Genomic DNA, 14,215 nt, shown 5'->3' on the forward strand with positions numbered 1-14,215 from the left:
TTGTAGGAATCACACTTTCCCCCATGCACTTAATACACTTGTGGCTTAAGTCTTGGCATTTCTCAGAGGCTAAAGGAGAAACCAGACTGAAAAGTGTCTGCCACAAGCAGTGAGCAGGCACTGTGGGCTGGGCAGGGAACCAGACTGCTCAGCCCTGGAGAAATAACCACAGTCACACATGTCTGTGGTGTGGGCTGGCTGCTCACTGAAGGCCCATGGTGAAGTCCACCGGGTGTAGTTCCAGCCAGGAATCACCAAGCTTGGGCCAGCTGGGTGCAGACTCCAGGGAGGTGTGAAATGAGGCTGGGAAAGTGGGGACGTGTTCTGCACTGGGTCTGCCTACTTTCCCCCATAAAAAGTGCCTGTGTGGCTCTCACACAGCCTGGTGGGATGACAAATGCATTGTCTGTTGGGAATTCTGTTGCAGGGGAACTCTGAGGAGAAGCTGGGCTTGTAGCAGCACCAAATGCTTGTATAAGGAAATTAAACTCTCTTACCTCCTTTGTGAAGTTCTTACTGAATTCTGGCACCCAGTTGCATCTGTAATACTTCTGATGATGACTTTAGGGTGAGTCTGTGTAGGACACGGAGTACAAGAGAACCAGCCAGAAAGGATAAAAATTAGAAGCCTAGCACCACCCCTCTGTGCTTGCTACTGGCCCAGAGGTTACAGCAGCCCTAAAAAAGCAGCCTGTGTGAAAACCAGGGGTATCCAGCATTCACTCACCATCTCCTTTGCTTTACAGCACCTTAAGAATGACAAGGAAGATCTTCACCAACACCAGGGAGAGGTGGAGGCAGCAAAATGTCAACAGTGCCTTTGCCAAGCTGAGGAAGCTCATTCCCACCCACCCACCAGACAAAAAACTGAGCAAGAACGAGACGCTCCGCTTGGCCATGAGATACATCAACTTCCTTGTCAAGGTCCTGGGAGAGCCAGGCCTGCAGCAGACAGCAGCGGCAGCTCGGGGCAGCATCCTGGGGTTCTTCCAGCAAGCCCCACACTTGCAGAGCATGGAAGAGCTGACACTGCTTGAAAACTGTGGTGTCTCCTGTCCTGGCATGAGCAGCAATATAGTAGAGTGTTGGTCAGAGGGATCATCGCCCTAGCAGACAATGAGATGTGCAAGTGTCGCTGTTAGTGTGATAGTCCCTCTCTCCTGGCAGAATCTGTGCGTTGCTCTTCCATGTATTGTGATTATTTATTTGTATTTATTGCTATTTAATTTGCATTTTTATGTATTAGGATAGGAAATCCTTGGTCGTACAAAAACCTGGAAGTCCAGATGGAGAACTTGTGATCTCTGGGAGCTTGGAAGGACTTCCTGCTGTCATGGCAGAGTCCAGGCCAGGAGAGTCTTCTGTCCAGATCTCCTCCATAAATCAGGGCATAGAAATTCCTTCAGTGTTTCTGACAGGGAAAGAGATTATTCTCCTATTGCGTTTCAAGGAAACACTATTGAGATGAAGAATTATGACAGTACCACAAAATTTGTCCACAACAGATATCTGGTCTCGGTAGTGAAAGATTTTGAGAGATGTGATATTTGATACAGTCTTCCATGAATGTTCTAGGGGCTAACTGCACTCTCTCTTGAACTTGGGGATCTTATTTCTAGCTTGATTTTTTTTTTTTTAAATTTAAGTCCTAGCCCTTGAACCTGGCTACATATTTCTTCATCAGACAGGAGGGACACCTTATGTCAGAGCAAAGCACATTAAGCAAAATTAAATGTTAGGTTAAAGCAAAAAGCGCCAATTCAAAATGACGAAATACATAGTCATAGATGAGTTTCAGTGGGTTCAATAGGCAAAATAAATCTCCTCCATAGCAGTGACAGGTGCACGTGAAGGAAGATGGTCAGCTATACCCCAGCTGCCTCAAAAACCCATCAAAGAGGTTGGTGATCCAATGCCTTTGTTCTTCTGTAGGAGCTGTAGCAATGGGGGAGGTTCTCTTTGGGAAGGAGGTCCCAGGACAAAGGCCTCAGTGAAAACCTTTGTGGACAAAGCTATGCCTATGGTTATGCATGCATTCCTCACTGACCTACCTTAAACTCCCCGATTTCACCTGCCCTAGCTGAGGTTCTCCCACCTGGATTCCATCCCAAGGGGCCAGTGGAGCAAGGACAAAGAAATTGGTGTAAATATGTCCCATTTGTGAGTCACTGCCCTGTAGGAACCATCACGCTGTGCGTGTTTACACCATAAGCTCCATGAAAGTGGCCACTGTGGGTTATTGCTGCCCACAAAAAAATCCAATCTAATTTCCTGACTTGAGCCATAACTTTTGCCAGTCAAGGCCTGGCCTGTTCATGTGACTTATGAGCAGCCCAAAACAGCAGAGAAAATGACACCAGGTTTAAGCAGAATGACTTTCTGGCGAGATCCTGCTCCCACTGACACAAGCGCCTCTTGATTTTCATGTGGACCAAGGTATGTGTCAAGGCTTAGAAAAGACAATTGCTCATGGCTGGTGAAGAAATGTAGCTCCTGTAGGCCAAGGCATGTCCCTGGGCTGTTTCTGTTTGTTCATGAGACAAAGAGGTGCTTTCAAAAAGCAGAACTTGGGTTTGTGCATGCAGCATGTACGGCCTTTCTGCATGAGGGGATTTGGCACCTGAAGCTGAGCTGCCTTTCAAAGCCTCACCAAGCACCAGGTGCACCAAAGAAGCCAGGACTGGCTCCTGCTGTGGGAATGTTGAGCTGTCCTCAGCACTGACAAATGCCAAGGTCTGACAAGAACACAGCTCACCCCATTCAGCGTTGGTGCTGGAAGGTACAGGCATGCCAGTAGACAGATTTTGACCAAAAGAAAGAAAGAAAGAAAAAAGCTGGAAGGGTTCATGTTGATTTGGTTCCCTTTCTGAACACTGCTAACACTTTGCTTATCCCTGGGTTTGTGAGCTGCCAGGATGGCCCTGGGGAGCAGCTGAGTGGAAAGGCACGGAGAGTCCTTTGTTTGTTTCTCCCCACCTCTGCCCACCTTAATGTGACTAAATGGAGCCACAGCCTTTTCTGCATGGCACCTCAAAGGTAATGAGCCACATCCTCCTCCCAGCTTTCAGCTGGCTTGCTGGAGTTGCAGCAGGACAAATTAGTCCAAGTAAATCAGAGCACTTCCTGCTGAGGCGTGGTGGTGCTGTTGGGTCTATCAGTCACTTGCTATCCTAGGAAACACAAATCACCAAGGCGAGGAAAAACATCTTGTGAGCAGCTGTCATACTGGGAAGGGAAAAGAAAACCTGGCAATTTTGTAACATAACATGCTTGTTGTATTTTCTATGCTAAAAACCTTCCCTTCTTGTTATTGCTTCGGTTCATATCACCATTTTCTTTGATCTCCTTTCAGTTTAGGAGCTCCCTACTGTCACATTCAGCAAGTATTTCCCTAGATCTCTCTACCAAAGATTTCTTTTTTTTGGTCAAGTTTCTTCATTGTGTTTTGGGGATTTCTTATCTGTGTCATCATGAACAAATACAGTGCAACTGACAACATTTTATGCTATATGATGTTATTTAACACCTAATATATTCCAAATAAATTATTTAAGAAACTAATCTTTGTTGCTCTACACTTCTCTAAAATTTCATTTTACATTTGCATACCATTCAGTAGAGGATCTCAAAAACCTTACGATGTGACTTCCAGCAGAGGATTTTTCTGCTGTCTCTTATGCAAGAGTCTTGGTGGTAGAAACAATATTATCAGATGACAAATAACAACAGGAATTATTTGTTTACAACAATTTGTTACAGTTTTAGTTCATATTGTATTTCCATCTGTGTGCTAAGAAGATTTTGACCAGCCCTTGAAAAAGACAAATAACTAAAATTTAATTGCACAATGTTGTTATTTATCTCTTCCAAACATTCACAATTCAAAAAATTGTAATCAACTTCATTTCAAAGAGCATATGACACTCTAAAGAATTAATCTGGAGTCCATTGTTATCTGGAGATGTTCAGAGAGGCACAACCTAAAGATTCAAACAGGAGTCCAGGTTTGGATATAAAAATTAATTCAAAGTCAAGGGGAGCATAGGATGTAAAGCTGTTCTTTCTGGCTAACATCTGGTGGGAACAATCCAATCCCCAACCAAATCTGAGGCTGGGAGAAAGAGAGGAAGCACTAGAGGGACAGATGCAGAAGTTGTGAGGAAGAGATGGGAAATCACTGGATCACAGGGACAGTTTCAGTTTCGTGCTTGATTGTATATCTCACATCCCTGAGAGTGTTCTGTGAACCCCAAGAGAGGAATTTCTGCACAAAATGTGTGTCAGCAAAGCAGTCTCAAGGAATTATATACAAAAGTCATAAAATCAGCAAATATGAGGTTCAAAATGAATCTATGTGTGATGTCCAGCATGTATTTATACTAAACAAGGCAATGTCACCTTAGAGAGAGCCCTCTGCTTCCAGGAGGTGATGTCAAATTAGTTTAAACGCTGAGGATCATGTGGCAATCCCTCCTCTGGAAGTGGGCATGGTACAGCCGTGCCAACACAGAGCTGTGAGATAACGGGACCTGTGCCATGGAGATGTACCAAGTTATTTGGAGTTGGCTGAAAATGCCTCAGATATGTTGTTGCAGTGGCAAAACCTTAGTAAAAATGAAAAAAATATCCCTAGTCCTAAGGACCCTAACTGTCCCCAGCTGTAACCAGCAGTGCTGAATAGAGTTGTATGAACAGCATTTTTTTTTACTTCTAAATATTTTTTTTCTGTGAAGCTATGGCTGTCAATACTGCAAGGAAGTCCAGCTAAGGTGGTATTTTCTAGAAGCATCCTTGGTTATCTCCAGGTACAAAAAGGAGTGCTTGGTTATCTCCAGGTACAAAAAGAATCATGGTCTGCTCCAACCCATGGTACTCCTAACCTGCACAGAGCGTGTGAAGTGTGCTCCTGTGAATTTGTGATGCAGAAACCTGAGTGAGACACTCCTTCACTTGGAACTTCTAACAGGATCAGTGGAACAATACAGCTCCACATTTCAGCTCAAATGAGGATTACTTTCTCCAGAGGCAGTAAACAAGTTCTGCCACTGTTCACCTGTAACAGAGCCTAAGGGAGCTCACGCCCATCACGTCCACTTTCTCAACATCTCTGTTGTGGCTGTGGAATGTTATTGAAATTGGATATTTGGGGCAGGAAAGGAAAGGAATGAGCTGCAAATGTATCTTGAAAGGATGCTGTAGTCTTGTGCATGAATCCCAGTGAAGGCCAGCCTGTGGTTAGAGGAAGGCCAGGTCTGCAATCTGGGTTTTGGCTTGAGATTCTGTGGATTCAAACCCTGGTGGATGTGAACATGCTGTGCCTGGCACTAGACAGTGCACAGCAAGATCCCACATGTGTTTCTGGAATACTGCCCACACTGAGGAAGACACTGTGGTGAGGCTTGTACTCAGCAGCCTTATTTGCTGTACCTTGTCTGAATCAGGGGGAATGAAGGTACAGTAAGCATCACAGAGGGGGACTCAAGAATTCCTGGGACAGCTACATTAAATGGCAAAGCAGAGTTGTTTCAGGACACTAAGATCCATCCTAGCACCTGGTTCTAAACAGAAAGTAAAGGTGCAGCACCAATGTGTTTCACAAGCATATGATTCATGAACAATTTAGGAACTTATCTTCCAGTATCTAACCAGTTCCCACAAATCTCTTTGCTGCTAGGGAATGACATGCAGTGAGCATGGCTAAAGTAGTGTGAGCAAAGCAGATCTGACTTTTGTTCTTTGAAGGCTGGGTGATGAAAGGAGGTGCAGAGAATGGACGACTTAACTACTGACCTGTGGGGCAGGGGTCACTTGGGAGGCAGTCTTAAATCTAAAGGTCATTGACACACTGACAAAGTCCAAATCCACCACTTTTCAAGGGTGTAATTGTATTTTTAATACAGCAGGTGCTGAGAGAATCAGAGGGGAGAAGGTGGGTGGAAGAAGCAGCTCAAAAAAGCACTTGGGTTACAGAAGGTAGAGAGATTGCCCTGCGCCCAGTCAATACCTATATCTGGTTGAATTTATTCACTTTTGTTCTCTCTCTAAGCCATGGACAGCATTTTCTTTGCTTTGAGTTGGTCCAATTCTTCTCTGTAAGGAACAGAGCCTCATCCCAACGTATTCTCACTCCACTCCCTTTCCATATGTGCACACAAATGCATACCCCATCCCTCTACAGTTTGTTTCACTGCCTGGGATTGCAAGCCCAGCAGAGCACAAGAGAGGACCCTGTGATAAACTTCTTTTGGAGAACAGACACCTCAGAACTGAGAACCAGAGAGGCCAAGAGCAGCCAGCCTTTCCTGGGTGCATCTGTCCTGCTCAGTGTCAATGTCACAGAACAGCACAGAAGAGGTTCAGGATGAAGTGGATCTCAGAGACTCCTGTGGATCTCAGTATGGACTGCACTGGGATTCAGATGAAGTCTCTAACTTTTATACTGGCTAGCAATGCAGAGAGGTACTCACAAGCACACGGCAGCAGAGGTTTTCCATGCACACACCTTTCTGCAGATGGCTGGGGGCATAGTACCTTAGAACTGGGGAAGGTCCCTCACTTTCTCTGCAATTCCCTACTCTACACCTTGAAAGACAGACTCTTAGGTAGCCTAAAACCTTAATGAAAAGCTAAAGGATGACAGCCTGCAGACAGCAAGTCTCCAGGGAGGTGTTCTGCTTCCAACCCTGTCTGTAGACATTGATTAGCATTGATTTTGTCTTGGTGACTGTATTTGGCAAACCCTGGCAGACAGCAGTGCTCAGCCCTGGAGCTGAGAAAGGCCAAGAGCAGACAATATTAACTCTGCCTTCAGATCACAGCAGGACTGCCATGCTCTAATACATTGATTTACAACCAACCAGAACGTAACCTATGGATTCCCTCAGCTCAAGACTTCACAGTACTGAATTCCAGCTTTAAAAAGCTTTACATGTACTGGAAAGACCTGAACTCTCAAGAGGAAACTACAATGCCTAAAAGCACCTTGAGTGGAAGCTAGACCTAGTTAACCACAGGATCTCTGACCAGCTGACCGCGACCTGAAATATTTTACTGCCTGTAGGTTAAAAGTTATTTCAGAAGGAAGAATCAGGTCCTGCTGAGAGGCTTTGCAGTGGTCTCTGTGGGTCTGAATGGCAAAAAGCCAGCTGCCAGTTGAGAGCTCCCTACAGAGAGAGTGAGCTTGGCAGACTGGACTTGCCAAGAGCATTTGGTGCTGGCACAGCCTGCTTGGGGGGGAAATATTCCCACCACTTGAAAGGGAACTGAAATAACTCAGGAGCTGCCTGCTCTGGCTCTTCCTCCTGAGCTACGCTGCAAACATTTTTCCCAAATTTCCAGGCACAGCAGAGCAGCCAGCTGCTGTCTGGTGAACATGCCCAGCCACTGTGCTTGGCACAGGACAGCCCAATCTCAAAGGCCACATTTCTGCATAGACGTGGAATGCAAACAGGTGCTCCCCAGCTCTCAGGTTTAGAAGTGAGAAAGTCATGGCAAGTAACTTCAGCAGCATAAGTTTACTGTCAATTTTGAATAGAATAGCTGAGCAGATACAGAAAACACAAACCAGACATGACTGTCTTCATATCTTTCTGTCTATTATCTATTGATCTATGTTACTTTTATAATCTCTTTGAAATCAATTTGAGTTCACTTAAGGTGACATGCAAACAAAACTGCACAAATTTTTCCTTTATAATCACAATAATTCTTCTTTCAGACTACAGTGTAAGTGAAAACAAGTCAGATTGCCAGTGCCTGACATAACCTGGATGGACACTACACTTGTTGTAGGGACATAGACTTCTGTCTCTGACATGAACACAGACTCCTGTATATGTCAGCTGCAGAAAACAGAGTAACATCATCTTGTTTCTCTTACAGCTAACAAGTAATTCAAACTGCCAGTAATTTGATAATTCTGAAGTAGTGGCTTCTATTAATCTCAAATATTTCCCTAAAGTACAGATTCCTGAACCAAAACAGACATATGCTGATTATGTGTTTCTGGTTATCAAACAGGTTTTCTATGTCCCTTCACAGTACAGCTATAAGTTGGTAAAGAAAAATTTTTAAATTCAAAGAAGTGAAAATATTGCTAAAATAATAGAAAAAAAAAAGTTTCTCTGCTATTTATCACAACTTCATCAGTTAAATATTTCCAGCAGCTCTCTGTGTGGTGCTGTTAAGATAACTCAAACCCAAGACAGTCTTCTTGAAAACTGGAGGTTCAAGTTAGGCAGGAGTTTGTCATAAATACTGCCTCAAAGCTTGACTTACCCTGACATTTATGTTTCCTTTTATCCTGTCTCTCTGAAGTAAGGAAAAACTCAAGGGCTGGGGCTGTCAGTAAGACTCTTGATCTCAAGGCTCAACTTGAAACATTTTAGGGTTGCCGTGACTGCTTTTTGGGGTGTTTTTCTTGTAATCTCTGTCCATGAATGCTTTTAAGATACATCAGAAAGATGAGGTTGACTGGTTAGACAATTCAGCTGGAAGAGCTCGTAGCATAGAAGCAGCCTCAATATATTTTTAAAAACAGGCGCCTTCAAGTCATTCAATCTCATGTCCCTGAATACACCAGAATATAGAGCCCCTAGCTGCTTTTAAAACCTGTGGCTACAGATTTGAGTCTTGAGTCCTCTGGGAGCACTCATCTTCCAGCATGGGCAGAAAAAGAATCAGGGCAGGCACTAAGGCAATCAAGCAGATTGTTTACTACTCTCAGCAAGGCAAGCCCACCACAGAATATGTCCAGGAAACTCCCCTACAGACACATACCCTGCCCCTAGACAGTTGGCTTTTTTTTTTCTTCCACCTTATCAGTCTCCTGCAGAAACTCTAAAAGTCTTATATTGATAGGCCAGATTACCAAGATGATCTCCTCTCCATGATGAATAGAAATCAAACTGTTTTTCTCTGTCAGCAAAGCATACATTCCCAGTCCAGATAATTGAATCAACCTCTCCTCTCCTCTCCTCTCCTCTCCTCTCCTCTCCTCTCCTCTCCTCTCCTCTCCTCTCCTCTCCTCTCCTCTCCTCTCCTCTCCTCTCCTCTCCTCTCCTCTCCTCTCCTCTCCTCTCCTCTCCTCTCCTCTCCTCTCCTCTCCTCTCCTCTCCTCTCCTCTCCTCTCCTCTCCTCTCCTCTCCTCTCCCTCCCAGCTCTCCTGTCATCCTTTCAGTGTCCTTACCCTCCCCCCAATTAATTCCTATGCTTTAATACCATCTAAGAGTCCTTAATGAGAAGAGGATCTGCTTGCTATGCAGGTGCAAGTTTTCAGCACCACAGCACAACAGCAATGCCACCCGCTCTGTCCTCCTCAGGGCTTCTCTTTGTGAGCCACTTTTTCTTTTCTTCCTTTTCAGCTCCGTGCTGAACAACCCCATGCAGATAATCTGATTATGCTAATTTGTACTTCATGAACCCAAAGTAAGGGGATCTGCGGAGGGTGAGCTGGGCTGGGGATAAGGGTGGTGAGGGCAGGAGAGAGGTTTGGGGTGGGGGGGGGCACAGACAATGGGTTCAAGTCAGTTAACAAAAAAAGCTGTCTGTATTGCCAAACAAAGCACACTCCGGGTAACCCCTTGCTGCTCTTGACAATTTAGAGTGTCCCAAACTGGCCTGTGCCTCTGAGCAGAAAAGGGAACATGGAGAATATACAATGAAGGGGCACAATGAGAAGTCTGTTTCCTGTTGAATGTTGCTTTTTTTCTTTTTTTCCCTTAACTAATCCTTCCCAGTATCTAGTAGTTGAAGTACGGTCCACAAATGGTTTGTCAGGTGGTAGCTATGGCACTAGACAGCTTCTGAGCACACACACCCTCATCTGTCCAGTTAGACTGGTGATGCACTTGAAATGTATTGAATAATGGGCAGTGCCTTTGCAGACACAAGCTCACAGTTCTCAGCTTGGACTTGTCCCTCTGCAGGGGCTGATGGAGTCTCAGCTTGGTTTTACATCATCTGTGTTGCATCAGGAATTGGTCAGGAAACAACCCTGAGAAAAAAATATAGAGGGTATGGAAAAAACCGTTTTCAAGGTTAAAGCAATCCCAAAACTGTTTGCATTGGCAGGCAATTCCTGAGATCATCTGATCTAGCCTCCTGCTCAAGCCATGTCACCTAGAGTTGTTTGCCCAGGACTGCAGCCAGTCGAGTATCTCCACAGATCCTTTGCTATTGCAAAGGAAAACGGGAGAGAGAAGGAAGACAGTTGTTCTACACTCTGCCTTAAATATGACAGCTCCTCTTTCTCATGCAGAACTGACTATTTGTTCAGTTCTGAAGCCCTAAGTAGAAAATCTCTGGACACCATTTTATAAAAGCAAATGGAGGAGGAAAAATTACTATCCTGAAGCTGTCCTCTCAGGTCCAGTCTTGGGTTCAGTTGCATTTGCATTAGGGTAGTACATGAAGTTTACCTGATAGGGTAGAAAACATGCAATATCTTGCCAGCATTGCTCTTCTTTATTCAAGATCTCATTTGCTGAACATGTGGTGCATTACATACAACAAAATTAGCTCTAAATAACACTGTGAATGGAGAAACTCAGCAAAGGAGCAGAAAAAAGGCATCAAAAATGTAAGATTACTAGGTTAAATTCAAGTATAAAGAGTATTTTGACATTGTCAAATGTTGATGGAAGCATCTACATTTACTGTATGCATGGAAATGTGCCTTGCTTTTTTCTGTCTTTTCCCTGGGAGGCAGGGAAGCTTATCAGATGTGATCCAAACCAAACATTATTTTTATGAGCTAACATTTCACATAAATAGATCTGATCAAAAAAACAATTTTAAATCTGAGACAATCAGCAATCCCAGATCCTATGGTCCCTAAATGCTAGATGCCTGGAGCTCTTGGAACACTTTAAAATCCACTGATATCTAATGAACTTTAAAGATGTGGGCTTTTGCCTTGCTGATAAATGTAACACAGAAAAGCCAGTGAATGCAGCAGGACTTACTGTACAGCATCAGTTTGAGGCCTCTCATTTGTACTGTTTGAGGTCTTCCTGTATCCTTTTCTTCCCTTCTACAGCAGCTCTTGGGTGAGACCAGACTGGCAAGGATTTGACAAAGCAGATAAACAGAGTTAGGAGCATAACCTTGAGGTGAAGGTCTTGTTCTGTCCCCTTTTTTTTCTCCTGACCTGAGGGATTACCTGCCCCAAACCACTGCTTTTCCTAGCCTTTTTTAAATAGAGATAGTGAGTTACAGTAAGCAAGGATGTTTATTTTGGTATATATATACAGGGGGTTAAATGCAATGGGCTTTGGCCTCATTTGAAACTAAAAAGTTAAATGAAACTATCAAGTTATATACATATGCTGTTAATATGTAACAAGAATATGTGAGGAATGTATTGCCAGCTGTGATTGATTACAACCTTGAAAGTAGCTAGCAATGACTATTATTAACATGTGTTTTTCCAGAAAAAGAAAATTCTGAGCAGTTGGATGAAGCAAACCCACAACTATTGCATTACAGCGATGAAAGGCACAGTATGTGCACTGAGCACCCAGTCCAGAATCAGGTACCTACTGAGAGGACAGGGAGGTGCTCAGTGTTTGTTGGAGCTAAACCACAAGTCAATACAATCACCAAAAGCTCACTCAGGGGACATTACAGGACAATGACAGTACAGCACTCCTGCATGCCATTGCTGAGGGAAAGTCACAACTGCAGGGAAAGGCATCCTTTGAATCTTGGTTGGATCAACAGAGGGTTAGAGCTTGTCTCAATCCCATCAACTAATCAGCAAGGGATATATCTAATGATCCAGTAGAGAGATAAATAAGGTAAAAAGAGTTAAAGTCTACTCTATAAATCAGCTCCTTTCAGAAAGAATACTGTTAAGGAAAAAAATATGCTTAGGAGAGGCCTAGCAGCCAAGATCCTAATTTTTGTTAACCTGAGTTAAACTCTATGTGAAGTCATGACTGAGCTTACTACTGCAATAAAGATACAAAATACCGGAGTACTTCTTTTATAGACATACAAACTCTTTTTGTATACATCCATAGCCTGAAGAACACACTTTTGCCTACTTGTGTGTCCATGATCTAAGGGTTGACACTAGGGACCTCTTGGGTAGAGCCAGCAGAACTGGTTACAGCTGATACAGTCCTAGGCTTCACCTAGGAAAGAACACAGTGCTTCTGTTTCAAAGGCTGCAGGAGAAGAGAAATTTAAAATGGATCCTTAAATACTTGTGAGAATCTAATCTGTCATGAGGGAGGATGGATCTGAGGTGGATGTAAGTCAAACAACACCACTGCTCAGTTTAAAAGAAACCCCAACATTATTTCTGCACTTTGCAATTTAGATTAGCACTAACCAGCATGACAGGAAGATAAACCAGAGTACTGTTAAGTTAGGAGAAACTTGGCCATCTGAACTTCCTATTATTTATTTTCTCATATTTTTTCAGAAAATCTGAAAGGAGACAGGACCTGACCTTCTGCAGAAAAACTAGAAAAGAAGGAGGTTAACCAGAGTGATGAAGCTGGAAGGTGTAAAAAGGCAAAGGTGGGGCCTGAGTTTATGACTTATTATTGAAGACATGCACAAGTAAGGTGACAAAAGTGGAATGAATAGCCAGATTTTCAGAGACAGGAGACTGACAGGTGTACTAAGCCATGAGTAAATGCTGAGGATGCCATGGAGAGAGCAAGAAAACCAGGCAAGCAGTGGGAAGTGACACTGAAAGAAATATGCAGGGGTGATGAATATATGGTGCTGGTGAGAGAGGAAACAGGAAAATGCTCTAGAAGATCAAAGTAAGCAGCTTGATGGGGATAAAAAACTGTTGGGAAACAGGGAAACAAGGCAGAAAACTGTGGAGCAGAGTGAGAATTCGTTTGGAAGGAGACAGCAGAGTGGCACATGGCTAGAAATCACAAATGTGGTAGGCTGAGAGCAGACAGTGGAAATAGCCATTTCCATATTTTGACAAAGATTGCTATTTTCATCTGACTTGATTTTGACCCACAGGCTTGAGTTTGAGCGATCTTAGAAGATAAAAAAACTTGACCTAAGAATTAATAAGAGATTATTCCTAATTTCCTGAAATGGGGAAGAAGAGTAAGAGTTTTGGGGCACACTGATGAAATATACTAAAAAAGTTCTCCTCCTTTTTTTCCCCCTAAGGCACTATTTTTGAACTCCAGGCCATTGCCTGTAGGAGCCCAACAGACATTACAAAATAAAACACTAAATAAACATATTTCACATTAAGCAGCAACTTCACCAGCTATACTTCCATGCTAAGTACACAGACCTTTTTTTTTTCAAACACAAGAATTAGCATAATCCTGCTTAAAAGTACTCTGGAGAATGTGCAAGTTGGGTAACTATTCAGCAGGTGTTTACAGTGGGGTTTTTTAAGGTCAGGATAACATTCCTTGGGCAAGAGAGTCAGTTCAGGCTTGTGCTTTGATTTCACATCGAGCTTTCTACTTATACAACACAACAGTCCCTCTTTAAAAATTTTACATGCACACTGTGCTGCTCAGCTCTCACTAATAGCCTGCTCCCAATTTATGAAAAAAGGGGCATCTGTTCTTCCAGTTTAAAATCAGCAAAAAACAAAACATTATTTCTCACACACACTAACACAGAGACAGATGTACCTAGCTTGCACACTACTGCCATCAGCTCACACTGACACAGTTCTCCCAGCATCTGTATACTTGGCTCAAGGATGAGCAGGATTATTTCAGGTGTTTTATCCCCTGCTGTCTTTAAATTATCGCTGAGATATCCAGGACAGCTGGAAATTGATCAAATTTTAAGTTTTCTTATTTGTTACTCTACAAGTAGACTGTGTTCTGTGGTCTGATTTCTCTCTGGTGGCTTCCTCTGTTCTCTGCTGTGCTAATCTGTCACCCTGAACACACAAGAATCTCTCCCTTGTCACCAGCAGCCTTAGAGAAACTGCTGCTCTTAGTTCCCTACTGGAGCTGGAGGTACAAAACTCCTCAAAATGTCTTTCTTGTTTAAATTGTGGTGGTTAACATGCTTTCCCACCTCACTGCTATGAGATCCACCTCCACACCAGCTACCTTTGTGTTGTCTAACCCCAGTCACCAGCCAAGCCCCCCAGCCACTCTGGCCACCAGTGGGACTGGGGAGAGAATGGGAAGGGTAAAAGTTCACAGGTTGGGAAAATGATTGTTTAATGAGGGAAGCAAAAGCTGCTCACATAAGCAGAGCA

The 14,215-nt window shown here is 43.5% G+C and overlaps 1 protein-coding gene across 1 annotated transcript; it reads left to right on the top strand.

The window, feature by feature from the left end:
* Positions 1 to 756: 756 nt before the first annotated feature.
* Positions 757 to 1,110, top strand: TAL2 (TAL bHLH transcription factor 2; the record flags this gene model as incomplete). Its single annotated transcript, XM_084224740.1, has 1 exon — positions 757 to 1,110. The coding sequence occupies one exon, from the start codon at positions 757 to 759 to the stop codon at positions 1,108 to 1,110; it is 354 nt and encodes a 117-aa protein (XP_084080866.1).
* Between the last annotated feature and the right edge of the window lie 13,105 nt (positions 1,111 to 14,215).

The sequence above is a fragment of the Fringilla coelebs genome, assembly GCF_963513975.1.
Source record: "Fringilla coelebs genome assembly, chromosome: Z".
Classification (NCBI taxonomy): Eukaryota; Metazoa; Chordata; class Aves; order Passeriformes; family Fringillidae; genus Fringilla; species Fringilla coelebs.